We start from the raw sequence: 14,621 nt of genomic DNA, 5'->3' as shown, positions 1-14,621 counted from the left end.
GGCATCTGTTCCCTGAGGGACCCCAGCATCCTCTTACCCCTCGTGCCCACATGATCCTACTTCTCTGGCTCTGCCCTGCCCTACCCCATTCCGTCATAATCCCATCCTTGGCCTCTCTTCTCTGGGTCTCCACAGCCTACAAGAGACATACGAGGCCAAGAGGAAGGAGTTCCTGAGTGAGCTGCAGAGGAAGGAGGAAGAGATGAGGCAGATGTTTGTCAACAAAGTGAAGGAGACAGAGCTGGAGCTGAAGGAGAAGGAAAGGGAGGTATGTACCAGGCTGGGGGCTGGGATGGGGAAGCTGAGGGAGGGAAGGCCTGGCTGAGGGTAGAGGTGGGGGTGTCTTCCTGGCCCAGGCTCAAGCCCTCCTCTTGCTCCCTGCATCTTCTGCCCCCTTTCTGATGCCAGCTCCATGAGAAGTTTGAGCACCTGAAGCGGGTCCACCAGGAGGAGAAGCGCAAGGTGGAGGAAAAGCGCCAGGAACTGGAGGAGGAGACCCATGCCTTCAATCGCCGGAAGGCTGCGGTGGAGGCCCTGCAGTCGCAGGCCTTGCACGCCACCTCGCAGCAGCCCCTGAGGAAGGACAAGGACAAGAAGAAGTAGGTGGCAGGCCGCGCCTGTGCTGGCTCCTCTTGCTCCTGTGGGCTTTTGCTTTCGTTCTTGTCCCTCACCTCCCTTCTCGCTCTCTTGCTCGCCCTCTCTTACCCCTTTCCTGTTTGGTTTTCCCTCATCTTCAGTTGCTCTCCCCCCAGCTTTCTTGGTTGCCTTTCTTTTTCTTTCACTAGTGATCCAGCGTCTCGCCATCTGGATTGCTCTGATACTCATGCAGTCTCGCTTGCATAGGCAATCTTGTGCTCCCCCTCCCTCTCCCTTCTCCCTTCTCCCTTTTTCTCTCCTTCTCTTCCCCCTTCCTCCTCTTCCCCCAACTTTCTTACTCACCCATTTGCTCTCCCATAGCCCCCTTGGCAGCTGTGGCCCTGCTGCAGCGTGGTGAAGGTGGGGCTGCATGGGCGAGGAGCAGCCTGGAGAGGGCGAAGCTGCAGGGCTCTGGGAATGCTGGGAATGGTCTTTCAGGCCAGGGGAGGGACAGGACCTGGGAATGTCAGCATCTCCAGCCAGATTCCAAAAGCCATGGTGGTTTCTGCTTGGACAGCTGTGGCGCATCCCTTCTCAGTCTGTGGGGCAGTGGTATGGAGCCTGTATTGGCTGGCAGGTGGTGATGGAGAACTGCGGGCACTCGCGCCAGCCAACACTGGCCTCCTGGAGACTGTGGTCACCACACAGCTGTTCTGAAGGGCCCTCAGGGCTGAAGGGAGGAAAGCAGCTTCCCACAGGGGCTCTGTGGGTTCTTTTGGGGAGAGGAGCTGCCCCTCAAGTAGAGGCTGGAGTTGTTCCTGCAGAGTGGAGAGAGGAGAGAAAGACTGGATGGCAGGGAGGCCTTTCCCAGCACCAGGAGTGCAGTCAACGGAGTAGTCAGGTGGGGACAACTCTGAGTCACTTCTCCCTGGCGATCTTCATAGCCTGTTTCCACACCCTTAGCTGGAGTCCAGATGTCCTGGCTTCTGGGGCTCACCCTCGCCCACCCACCTCATTCACAGCCATGCCATGTCACACTGTGGGGATCCCATCCATCCCTGCTTCTCCCTGCCCCGGCCTATCTTGGGTACCATCCTTCTCTTGCCAACCTAGGAACTAAGCAGGTGAACCCATCCTGGCCATCATACTCGGGATCCATTTCCTCCTGGGATATTTGAGGATGTGTATGCCCAGGCCCTTCCCTCCTTGGTGGCAATGGAGCCTAGCCATTAGGGCCATGAAGTGCATAGTTAGCTGTGGCCCTGGGCTGTTGCTTCTGGTGTTAGCCCTGCCCCCACCCCACCCCCAATATGGCATTTCCTGACCACATGTGCACACACATGTGCACGCACACTGTCTTTCTCTCCTGTCCGATCTCACATACACAGTCTCAGGCACATATCTGCCAGCACACAGTACACACATGCACAGAGGCACACAAACACATACCAAGGGAAAAAAAAACTCAAAGGGCTTCTTGCTGGGGGAAACAGGGGGACAGAACCAGGCATTTCAGAACTGGTTGCCAAGTCTCACTCCTAAGGTCTGTCCTCTGCCTCAGGACAGACCCTCATCCTTTTTGTAGTCTCTCTCATCCCGATACCCAGTGGCCCCACCCCAGCTGACAGTGCTGGGGCAGATGTGCCCCTGCCTGTCCCCAGGGAGGACCCCAGCCCCACACTCCCCTCAGCCATGAATTTCCCCTCTGCTCTGCGTTTGCCTCCAGCCCCGCTCCCACACCCATCTTTTGGCTTGGCGAGCGTGGGGGCTCTGCGAGTTGGAACCTGTGTAGATTTCAAGCTGGCAACTCAGAAATCGGGATTTTCCTGGGAGGGGGCGGGAGTCTGTGACCCAGGTGCTGGCACCCAAAGTGACTTTGCCCTGCTTCCTGCCATCTTGTTAAAGAAAAGGTAGCCAGGATTCCCTAGGAAATAAGTTGTGGAGAAACCACTCAGCAACTGCAGACAGGGGTCTGTGGCCAGTTCAGGGTCTGAGGGCCGGTGAAGGTGGGTGCAGGCAGGCCGAAAGGACACCAGCACAGCCCTCGGGGTGGAGGCGTATCACTAGTGTCTGGTCTCCCTGCTTTTCCCATGTGGCCTGGGCGCCATGATACATTCTCCAGGCCTGGGCCTGGAAAACAGGTCTTTCCTGGTTTCTGGACCTGCTAGAAAGCTTCAGTCAGTTTGGTCCCTGGGAGAGAAAACGCTCTTCCCATGACGGCTCTGTGGAGGCCAGGAACGGGGTAGGTGGGGTGACTGGGAGTGCGCCTTCCTGCCGCCCTGGTCAAGGGACTCGTGTGAGTCGGGAGTGCATTTTTGGAATGGGGGCAGGGGTGTTTTTCATGACCATTTATTTGAGTGGTTTTGATTGGTTATGCATACTCTTTAAATTTGAATCCAAATTTTTTGCAAAATTACTTCCCAATCAGATCTTGACCCTTAGCCTGGGACGCCACAAACAAGTGAATTCTCTGCTTTGCTCGTCACAAATGCCAAACTGACTGCCCTTTCACGGTGTCCATCTTGCTGTCTTTTGCTTCTGTTTGATTTGGTCTGCATATCTTTTAATGTGTCTGTTTTTGTTTTGTTTGTTTTATTTTTATTTTTCAGTTAACGCACGCACAGACTTACATGTCAAGAGTGGACTTTAGACTTTCATGTGTTAAGTTGCTTGAGTTACACCTTGTGACCCTTCTCCCATAACATGGTGTGAGGACGGACTGGGAGCCGGTACAGACTCCAGTGTTTACAACCTTGCTTTCCCCCAACCGACCCTGGCCCCAGGCTGCCCCAGGCCTGGCGGGCCACCCCTCTCTATGCAAACACATAAAAGCCATGAATGCTGGAATCCAAAACTGACGAGGTTTATTTTTTTCAGAGCCAGTGGCTGGTCTTCCATTTACAGTGTCACTATTCCCTGACGGAGCTGTTATGTGCCGCTCTAGCGAAGGCCCCATCCGGGATGCTAGGCCTAATTGTTCAGCGTGGAGATGGCAACTCACGTGGTGCCCTAGGTGCAGCTGCGTGGTCTGGTATACATGCTGCAAAATTCACCCAGTTCCCCTCATTTTAATTTTTCTAACCTAGAGCTTAATTTTAATAACTTTAAAACACTTCTAAATATTTATTTTGGCACCAGCGTCAAGACAAATAATATCCTCTCCCATTATTTTCATAAGTAACACAGATTCCCTGATTTTTAAAAACTAAACATACAGCTAAACCTTTCTTATGTATAAAGTACGCCTATCATATACAGGGAGAGGTGGGTAATAAACTTCCTGTAATGACGGTGTTTGGCATTTCTTTATGGATGGAATTGGAACATGAACAAGACCATGTCCAGCGTTTTTACTGTGAATGTAAATGGAACAGCAGCCCAAAGCTGTTGTCTGTGCCCCAGAGGTGCTACCTGTAAACAGGGACCAACTCCATGTGTGTATGTTAAGTGTTTGACTCCAATTAAGACTCCCAAGCGAATCCTGCATATTCCAAATGCAAAGAGTACTCAGTGGGAAAAAGGTTGTTACCTCAAAGTCATTGCTTCTTTCCTGGCTGGGTCACAGGGTGAAGAGATGAAGGTGTCTGATGTATATAGACAATTAGGGAAAAATGAGCGGCAAAGGAGCTTTCCCCTTCAGCTGCACTCTAAAGGGGAACATTTTAAGGAAGTACTAGAGCTTTGATTCTTCTATTCTCCTGTTGGTTTACAAGCCACCAAGAATGTCAGTGTTGAGAATACGGCCTGGTAAAATGGGAGGTGGAAAATGACTAGATGAAAGGAAGGGTAGTTTTAATGTTGAAGCACCATGCTGGGCACTGGAGCTACCCAGAGGAATGCACAACGCTCCCCTCAAGGAGCTCACAGTCTAGCGTACTCCCTGGCTGGAAGCCTCAGGAAGACGTGCTAATTTATTGTGGAATTGGTAGTTTGCTTTTCATGCCCCTGTCTTCCTTCTCATGACTATTTCCCCCTTTCTGTCTGGCTTGCATTATTGATTTCCAGGACCAAGTCCTGGCTTCCTCCTGCCTTCCTGAGATGATGTTCTGCTCAGGGAGAGGCAGAGGGGTGAGCTGTGTGTGTCCACTGAGGCACGGCCAGGAAGAGGCAGCCTTTACCTGTGAGGGGCTCCATGCTCCAGCAGCAGAGCACGTTCTAGTGACAATTCAAGTTTTTATGCTATGACCAGGGATGGATCTAAATTTTATGGGGCTGAAAGCTTGAATTATTTAGAAAGACTTCTTTAAGAAAAACAATGTTAATATAAAATTAGGTACAGGGTCTTGGAAGCGGCTCTGAAGATTAAGCTTCCTTAGTGTCACAATAAGTCCACATCTGGTTACAATTGAAAACTGATGCTTCAGTGAGGGTATCTAAAAAGGTAAACTGGCATATCCGGGGCAAATGTGGGCTGCCAGTGGCCCATCTCTAGGGTAATTTTATGTCTGAAAGTGTATGCAGTTGGGTCAGAGCATGACCTTTAAGATAGCCTCTCTCAGCTAACATATTTATGAAGATGTGGCCTGGTGACCCAGCAGGTTCATTGGATACATAAGAAATGAGAATTCCTGGTTCATAGGCCAACCTAGGACTCTGGAGTATGCAGATTTGGCCATTCGTCCATTGTGGCCTGCGGGTTGCACCCCGGGTATACTGAAAGGCCATACTCGTGGCTGGCTGCCTGTGGGCCTAAGCCTTCCCAGGATCTTCGGGGACACTTGACAGACTTGCATTTTCTGGTCTGAGCTGCCTCCACAGGTCCCTCTAGCAAGCCTCACTGCACCTCTCCCCTGCTGTTTGTGTTTGGAATTTTGTTTTCTTTAGCTGAGACCAAATTAAACCTTGGTGCATAAAGTGAGCTTAAAACTTGCCACTGTTTAGTAAGTTAGCCCCCATAGAATGTGACCCTGTCTGCAGAGTCTCATTTACCCCTCTTTTTCTCATTGTCATTTGTTGGCGTTATTAGGGCTGTCTTACAGGATCATGTTGGCATTTACTATCATGTCTTTCATAAACCATGTTTGTTTGAGGTAGAAGAATCACCATATAATTTGTTGCCCGAACTGGGACTATTGAGAAAGGGGATGCTATTAATTACACCAGATCAAAAGGCATAAACCAGACCTGTCCCAGGCCAATGTGGAAATATGGTCTTTCTAGTTGTGGGTACCCTGATCTAGGTGGTTTGTAATTGTGCATACTGACTGCATATATGTTTGTGTATGTCTAAATGTGGGCTCCCTGTTAAGTGGGGCTCATGGATACGAGGCCCGAGGAAGTGTGGCTTGCTAGTCTGTTACGTTAACATGCTTCTCTAAAATTGCTTCACGTGTTAATTCATTTACTCCTGCATTCATTGACTGTTTTTTTCTTTTCCATTCACTTTGTACTTATTTTTTTCATTAAATTTTGCATTTATTTTGAGTTTTTGTGGTGTCTTTTTTGGGCAGTAGCTTTTCTGATTTAACGAGTTTCCTGAGCCCATTAATTTGCTACAACTGTGGTAAAATACAGCTTGTCTGTTCTTTGAATTTTGTGGAGGTTGATCTACTTCTGTAGGAATTGTTTTAATGGGAAACCCTGCTACAGGCATCTGTGAAAGGCTCTTGGATAGGTGGGGGATGGAGGGAAGAGTCACAGGAAGGTAAAGGGGCAGCCTGTGGTCCACGAATCTTTATTGGTTAACTGGGTGCAGGACATGAGAAAAGGGGCACCTGCCCTCAAGGAGTGTTCCTCCTTAGCAAAAAGGCTTGCCATGGGACTACTAATATTCAAGTGCCAGGACTGCTCGGAACCACATTACATGCATTAACTCCTCTAATCCTCATCCTAATCCTATGATTAGGGACCATTCATCCCCATTTTATAGCTGAAGCACAGAGGTTTAAGTAATTACCCAAGGTTACATGGCAAGTAACTGGAGAAGTTGAGATTTGAACGCTGGTAGTCTGTACCCTTAATTCCTGAGCTACACCTGCTCCTTGGCATCTCAATGGAATGATGGAAGAGTAGTGGAAGTGTGGCTAGTGTTAAAGTACACAGCCTGATGGTGTGGGCTGGTGGACCTGAGACTGTTTTTTAGAGGTAGAAAGCCCTAGGGGACAGGCAAAAGTGGCTGAGGAAGAGCAGGCTGGTGAAAAGAAGTGAAAAAAAGTACGTGGGTTTCTTTTTTAAGGAGCTTTCTCCATTGAGCACTAACTAGGTAGATTTGGGAAGACCAAAATGAGAAAATGGGGACCCCTGCAGGGAGAGTGGTATGAACACATCCCTAATGCAGGCATAGCTCAGCTCTACTTGTGGGAAGGCAGGCAGCAGGGAGGCAAAGTAAAGTATTCACCAAGCTTTGAAGGACAGAGACTCTCCAGGAAGCCAGGGGGAGGAGGGCCTCCTAGGTGGTAGAAACATCATCAAATGACTTGGCTCATTCATTTCAGGAAAGTACTGTTTGGACAAGTTTAGGACAGGTCTATGATGCTCCCCCTGCCCTGTTCCTCCCTGAGCCCACCTACCTTTCTTTCTGCCATAGCATCTGCCTCTGAGCTTTTTCCATCTCCATTTTCTTCAGCCTCATTCCTTCACCAATCCCTGCCTTTCTATAGGTGGGGTCAAAAGGAAAATGGATTGTATCCATATTTCTCCCTGAGAAATGTTTCCCAATCTCTGAGTTGAGGTGGGATAGGAGTTCCTAATGTCAGAAAAGAATATTAGAGGGAAGTAGGATGGGACCTGGGGCCCCACGGCAAGCTTGAAAAGCACATAAGATTTTTAAAAATCCACAAGTGGGACTTTGGCAATACAAAAGTGAGCTTCCCTATAGAAGAGTTCTATCATTTATAGAAAGCCAGAGCAGAAGGTTGTCTCTTACCCCAGTCCTAGGACTCACATGTCTACCCTCTGCCTTCTCCAAGAGGTTGAGTTGGATCAGCTCTCGGAATCTAGCTCACATCCATAGCCACCTAGTTAAGCAGCAGATGTCTTCCAGCAGTTCCCCCAAAGCCTGGGATGCCCAAACTGGTATGGGCCCTCAGGATGTCCTCCTGCCTCATGCACTGTGGTCCCACTTACACTGGAAGGAAGGAGGCAGAGGGCACTCACGGCCACCACTGGAAGCTGTGAGCAGCATGGCCTCAGCATCTCCATCTGTAAAATGGGTTCTGGACTAGAGGAGAGTTCTTGATATGACCTAGGAGATAGTGTTCCAAATGTATCTGACTCTCGTAAGGCTAAATGCATGGTAGCTCAAAATAAGACTCATACAGGATCGGAAACAATTAAAGTTTAATTTTAACAAAAGCGCCAACAAGCAAAAGCGTGTCAAGAAAAAATACAGATGTATACTAACTCTATAATATAGACAATTATAGTATATCTGGCCCTTGACCACTTTGCACCTAGTAAATCTTTCCCCTCCCACCCCATGGCTTAGCACATTTACACAAACACACCAAAAAAAAAAAAAAAACCATAGTTCACAGTGGAAGACTTCACAAACCACCTCTGAATGTGTGGCTCAGTCATTCATGCCCCCAACACAACTTACACAGCCCCAGCTGGCATCTTTGTCAGCTGCACTCCCCTGCTTAGAGAATGGCTCTGTGGTAGCACAGCATGAGAGAGGCAGCTGGCTCCTCCTCCTGGCAACACTGTGGTTGGAGCAGGCTTGGCCTCAGAACCTGCTCATCCCAACAGAAAGCATTCAGAGCTGTGCCTCCCATCACAGGTGTTAGCCTGTAATACCCATTCATTAGCACAAAATCCCTCTAGTTAAACTAATAACTGAAACCACTTTGCTTAAGAGTAACAAAGGAAAGATATGCCTAAAGCTTGCTCAAGTTACATTAAACAAAGCATACTTTATAATCCAGTCCTTGTAAAGGGAAGACGTAAGTCATGGCCATGGTTGGGTAAATGTGTCTGCAGAGACTGTCCCATGTGAGGAGTGGCAGGCAGGGTAGTTGGGACTGGAAGCACCACATATGTGTTTGGGATAAGCCTGGGAAGTTGGAAGGACCTGGCCAGCTCTGGCAGGTAGAGCAGCAAGAACTGGTCAGAACTAGCCCCAGCCCTTCAGCCCTGAGCCAGGCCTGCCTCTTGGTTTCATATTCCAGCACTCCCAGGGGCCAGTGCCAACCCTTGCTGGAGAAGGAAGGTAAAACAAGCTGCCATTTGAACATTCATTCATACTCCCTGGCTTCAGGCCCAGAGGAGAAAAAGGGAAGACAGGGTCATGGTCTGTCAGACCACCCTGACCTCTACTGACCCCAGCCTGCCTTTCCCCTCTCCCCTTTATTTTTTTTCCAAGGGCTCAGTTGGGAACTTTTCCTCAGTTGCTCTTCCAGAGCCACCTTCCCTTTTTACAGGATTCATAACAAGCCAAAGAACTCATGGTAGTCCAAGCAAGGAGGTTTCACATTATGCTCTGAAAGCCCCGGGGTGGAGGCAGAGGGGCTAGTTGGCAGGTGACACAAAGTTGTCTGTGCAGGACGATGACTGAAAACTTCTCAGTTGCTGCGTTACAAGTTCCTTGCAGCAGCTGTACTGCATATCACCAACCTGTATTAGAATAGAGTGGCCATCTTCAAGCAGAACCATCATACATTCTAAGAAATTGGCAATTGAGTGCCAAAATGTTAGCATGAAGCAAGTTCAGGAAGGTCCAACCACCCAGCTAAGGACCACTAATCCTACCATCTCAGGGACATCCATTTCCAGCCTCAGTAAAGTTGTCATTAGTCTAACTACGCATTCCATCCTAACCTATCTGTTCTGAGGGATTCTGACACACCCCTCTCCTCCTCGTGCCCCCACAATGCTTGCCTCATGGTACCCCTGTACCTGGTACCACACACTCGTACAAAGGAGAGGTGAAGGAGTTTAGAATTTATGCTCCCCAGTATTAAGCTCAGGGTTGCTTCCTCCTAAGCCAGACATACCCCTGACCCCCCACAGTCCTCTTGGCTACAAGGGCTCCCATTGAGATAAAGATTCTCTCACTCTCAGAGACCACCCCCATTGGTCCAGTGAAGGGAACACATGTCCCATCTCAAGTGCATAGAGCATGACCAAGTGTGGAAAGCCTAGCCTTTGGGCAGACTCTTTCCAGGGTTATGGCCAGAACATTTTCCAGAGGCTACAAGGGCAAAGGGTACCCCTTTGGGGTCAGGGTACATCAGCTAATGGGACAAAACACAGAGCCTGGTCTGGGGCAAAGTTGATGTCTACCTGTGCTTTCTTTAGCAGATCAGATATAGGAGCACACCAGCCGGGCATGAGCCTCTCCAGCTCTAAGGTGATGATGACCAAGGCCAGTGTGGAGCCCTTGAACTGCAGCAGCTGGTGGCCCGCCATACAGTGCTGCAGCTGCCTGGTCAGGGATGCGACGTGGAGGGAAGGATTCCTCTGAGGCAGCAGCTCCAACACATGGGGCCAGCTCAGGACCACCAGGGCATGGAACTGGAGACCATGGTTTTTAATGTTAGAACAGAAAACCCCATACTTTTCATATATCAATGACCAAAAGTGCAAACAATTTAAATTTCCATCAGGGAACATCAAATGTTGCCCAACCCTTTTCATTCCTATCCATGGCTCCGTAAGGGGCTTGAGGCCTAATGCCCATCCTGTGGCCAAGCTGAGCTTCCACTCCGAGACAAAAAAAAAAGAGTCTGCTTTGTGACATCATCCTTATGAGCAGAAAGTACCTAGATGACAATGTTTCCATTCTGAAAAATAGAAACATACTATTCAAGACCAAGGTAGCAGAAAAGTTACTTGTATCTGCTTATCATAAGAAGAAACTCTGCAACTTGGCAACAGTGGCCAGTTTAAATAATGAAACAGCCTTTAATAATTTAATCTTCATGCTTCATAACAAACCAAAAGCCCATGAGATTTCCACATTGCATAATTTTGCCTTACTAACAGAATCATATCCTTAAGGATGACCATCATTCCCCCCAACTAAAACAAATACAAACTAATGTATGATATTTTTTTAAGTGCCAGATCAATATGGTCTAAAGCTTCAATAAGGATTGTGTGTAGGTGAATAAAGACAGCTAAGTGAATGTGTGTAAAGTGTAGCAAAAGCAGACAGATATTTATGTACAGTATTCATAGAATGGAAAGTTAAATATTTTTGCAGTGTGTATTTAAAAGAGAAACTCACCATACTAGTGCCGTCTAAAAATCTTTGTAAAGTTAATTTAATGTCCTTTAGAAGTGGGAGTCTGGTGGAACTGTGTTGGATTGAAGATACCTTTTCACTCTTCCGTATGTCATGAGCCTTGTGGGTCACCTCACTGTGGTGCATGTGCAAGGGCGTGTTCACGCCTGTGCTTTGCCGTCCTATGTTGTAAACAGCTGTTCCAAAGGCACAAACGAGTTTAGGGTAGACTCTGTAAACACCTCCTTACTCACTATAGTCAAGAAGTCCAGCGGCGTCCCAATATAGAGGTCCCAGTGCAGTCTGTCCAGAATAGCCAGCTCCATCCTCAGCAGCTCATTCGGGGAATAGTCAGAGCCATAGTGCTTTGTGAAGTCTTTTACTTGTGGAATAAACTGTAAAAAGAAAATAAAGAGGCCAAAGCCCTACGTCATGTCATAGTAGCTTTTGTTTTCTTATCCATGGGGACTGGGCATTCATGACCTTAGTGGAGTTGTCTTCCTGTGGCCTGCCACAGAAAATGCTTCTGAAAGAAATACTAAACCAGATCTTGGCTATCCGTCAAATCCTCAGGTAGTTATGTAGTGAACATCACATGGTCCCCCTCTGAAACCAGGTATTGATCCCCCAGCTGCATGCTAGCTCATACCCAAAGGTGCTTTGGAGACTGGGGCTGTGCCATCTCCCCTGTTCAGCTGCAAGAACTCACCCCAAGCTTTCCAGGAGCCATGGGTTCTGCCTATCCCTATTCCTGATCCCTACCATGGGTACTGGGCATAGAGAAAAAAACTATGCTTTTGAGCTTCCTAGTCTGTACCAGACACATTGATAAAACCTCCTGTGGGTTTTTCAGCATCGCAACTGCAAACACATTTCCTTCAACCTTGATTGAAGGTGGTTCAGTTCTGGAAAAACTATGGCTTTTCCCACAGAGGGACTAATGAGGCTTGTCTATGAGTAAACATTCAAGTATCAAGTACATTAAAGGCTTGATCCTGTGTTTTTAGATAAACAGAAGTATTACTATAACCTCCAGAAAAAGAGTCACTTGATTTTTAGCTGGACAAAAGCAACTTGGGCATTAATTCTATTCTAATAAACAGGAGTTTAAAACATTTTTATTGAAGGTTTGGAACTGGACACACAACTTCTTCCCTGCCTCCTCAGACCCAGAGATCAGCTAAGGGTGACCCCTGTGGCAATGGCAATGATTTCACCATCCCCAAACTGGGAGAAGTTGGAGGGAGGTAGGAAAGTTTGGAAAGGGTATTAGGAGATGATCTCCTCCTGAACAGATGCCACAGTGAAATTTAGCCATCCAGCCATGCCTGAAGCGCTCCTGGGCCCCTTGTACTTTACCCCCAGCACATGGCCCTCCTGTCCCTCTCGGGTCCCAGAGTTCCCAAGGACCAGCTTCATTGACACAGCCAAGTCCTCAAGTCTAAAGCAGCTTTCTTAGACATAATTGCTTGGGGTGGATGTTAAGTCACATGGATTGGGAGGCCTTTTTCCTTGCTCAACAGCAGATGACCCTGTTTAGAGAGAGGTAGCATCTGGCATCAACCAGTGAGGCCAGATGTATCTGTCAAGAGTTCAGGTCTCTAGGTTTGGTGGGCCAGGACAGTTCAGCTGCTCTACTTGTTCATTTGTGGGGTCTCAAAGCCTGACAAGCCGATGGAAGGGATAGCAGAGATGCCGGCAAGTTGGTGACTTTTCCAAAACATCCACCATACCTAAGGGCACAGACTTATCAGGACACTGGAGTCCTCCAATGTTACACCCCTATACCTCAAGTGCAGCCCAGTGTGGACTTCCAAGGATGCATACCTCCTCTTCTTCATTAACTTTTGCAGCAAGCCTCAAGGAAGTAATTGTGGCGCAATGCAGGTATTTCTCTTTTACCTGCAGTATGGAACAAACACATTTGAGCAGAATATGAATGCCAGAAACAAACCGAAAAGCATCTGTGTTTGTTTTCTTTTATATACTTTTTTGACATGGAGTCTCACTCTGTTGCCCAGGCTGGAGTGCAGTGGCATGATCTTGGCTCACTGCAACCTCCACCTCCTGATTTTGAGTGATTCTCCTGCCACAGCCTCTTGAGTAGCTAGGACTATAGGCACGGGCCACCACGCCTGGCTAATTTTTGTATTTTTAGTAGAGACAGGGTTTCACCATGTTGGCCAGGATGGTCTCCAACTCCTGACCTCAGGTGATCCATACCCCTTGGCCTCCCAAAGTGCTGAGATTACAGGCGTGAGCCATTGCGCCCAGCCGTTTGTTTTAATAAGCTTTTTTTTCCCATTTTTAAAAGGCTCAATTTCTCCACAAGACAGAGTGTTAGTGCCGTTTTTAGATCTGACCAATGAAGATGCTCCTGATTTCAGAACTGCAGATGACTGGGCAGTATTCCTTCATTTCGGGACTGACTGGAGGTGGGAAATATGGCACCTTCTCAGGGAAGCCAGTCTCATCCTAGCCTCAAGCTGCCCTCGACAGGTCGAGACAAGCACATCCTACCTCATTACACAGGAAGCCCTTTCCCAGCTAGGTCCTCTCACTCTCCCCAAGTCCAATCCTGATGACCACATGACCCTGAGACAGCCAGTGTAGGATGTGGAGAGGTTCCAACACCAGCTCTTCCACTCGGAGCAAGTTAGTTTATACACCTTGGTTCGAGCATCTGGAACCCCTCACCTCTCAAGCAGGAATGGAGAGCAAAGGTTAGTTACTTCTCTCATCATCTGCCACCGTCCCTCAGAGGCCTCCCTACCTTCACTGAAATCAGGAGGCGGCCGAAGATGGTGAGGGCCAGGTTAAAAGTGGACTGGGAGAAGTAAAAGGTGTTCTGAAGCCGCAGGAGCCACAGCACGACTTCCTGGAAGGCGTCGCAGATTTCATCCTGCTAGGAAGAAGAGCAGGTGGGGCGAGGAAGGTCGCTAGCGGCCACTCCTGGTCCCCCATCAGCAGGAGCCTCCTGCTTAAGGTGCCGGGGGGGCAGTGAGAAGTCCCTTTCCCTGCATGCCCGCTGGAAGTAAACGCCCCCCTGGCGCAGCGGCTCACCCATCACCCCCACCCCTCGCGCCCGCTTTTCGTCGTAGGCTGAGTTCCTTGATTCAAACAGGCCCTCTTCCGAAGGCCCTGCTAGCAAGACGCCCTCCTAGAGAGAAGCTGATGGATCCAGCCTCGTGCCTCTCGTGAGGGGCCCCACCTGGGGAAGGGCCCGGCCTCCAGGTGCAGAACACCCGAGCGCGGGTGCAGGTGGAGGCCACACCCGCCTGCAGTGCACGCGCGAGGAGGGCCACGCGGCAGGGACGGGTACCTGGGGTTTGCCGCCCAGCCACAGGCGCGCCTCGCGGTCCTGGGCCAGCTGCAAGTGGCAGAGCAGCCGGCGCTGGTCCAGGTCGCCTTCCAGGTTGCGCGGCTTGCGGGACCGTGGAGCCGGCCGCGGAGCTTGCTCTGGGGCGGCGGCGGGGACCGGGTCTGCGGTTCTCCCGGCCGGCGCCGTACCGCGCCGGGGCCGCAGGGGGACTGCTGCGGACGCCGCGTGGAGGGAGGCCGCTCCGGGCTGGCGGGTCCCAGGGCACCTGCTCCGGTTGCTCGGGGGCAGAGGGGCCTCCCCCGGAGACGGCGGGAGAGGAACGCCCGGGGCTGCTTCCTCCAGACCGGCGCCGGGACGCCCGCGTGGGCTCTGGACGGCGCTGACCTCTGAGCTCGACGGCTGCGGCGGGAGCTGAGCGCCCGAGGCCATGTCGTGAGCGGGATCCTAAGTCTGAGTCGCCGCTTAACCCGGCATTTTATAACCCCGCGCCCGGAACACTGCAGCCTGGGGCGCCGCCGGGGGAGGTGGGGAGGCGGGCTCGGCGGGCCCCACCCACAC

At 49.9% G+C, this 14,621-nt stretch overlaps 2 protein-coding genes across 7 annotated transcripts in view; one reads left to right on the top strand and one right to left on the bottom strand.

The window, feature by feature from the left end:
• The window catches only part of SEPTIN8 (septin 8), a 26,994-nt gene extending 15,825 nt beyond the window's left edge, over nt 1–11,169 (top strand). For 2 of the 6 annotated variants that reach the window (XM_063724248.1, XM_054555935.2), the window contains exons 8-10: nt 136–268; nt 409–599; nt 9,817–11,169. In XM_063724248.1, the coding sequence (XP_063580318.1) occupies nt 136–268; nt 409–599; nt 9,817–9,979 (487 nt within the window). In that variant the 3' untranslated portion in view covers nt 9,980–11,169. Of the gene's footprint in view, nt 1–135; nt 269–408; nt 600–3,185; nt 6,001–9,813 lie in introns of those variants that run through there. The other 4 variants (XM_054555936.2, XM_054555937.2, XM_024246980.3 and 1 more) reach the window with 2 other exon arrangements.
• Nucleotides 10,122–14,621, bottom strand: CCNI2 (cyclin I family member 2). Its single transcript, XM_009241041.4, has 4 exons — nt 14,064–14,621; nt 13,515–13,643; nt 12,569–12,643; nt 10,122–11,136 (listed from the first exon to the last, which is right to left on the bottom strand). Exons 1-4 carry the CDS (start codon nt 14,490–14,492, stop codon nt 10,924–10,926), a joined length of 846 nt encoding a protein of 281 aa, XP_009239316.2. The 5' UTR covers nt 14,493–14,621; the 3' UTR covers nt 10,122–10,923.

The sequence above is a fragment of the Pongo abelii genome, chromosome 4 (assembly GCF_028885655.2).
Source record: "Pongo abelii isolate AG06213 chromosome 4, NHGRI_mPonAbe1-v2.0_pri, whole genome shotgun sequence".
Classification (NCBI taxonomy): Eukaryota; Metazoa; Chordata; class Mammalia; order Primates; family Hominidae; genus Pongo; species Pongo abelii.
Note: the sequence above shows the minus strand (reverse complement) of the source record. Positions and strands in the feature narration are given on the sequence as shown.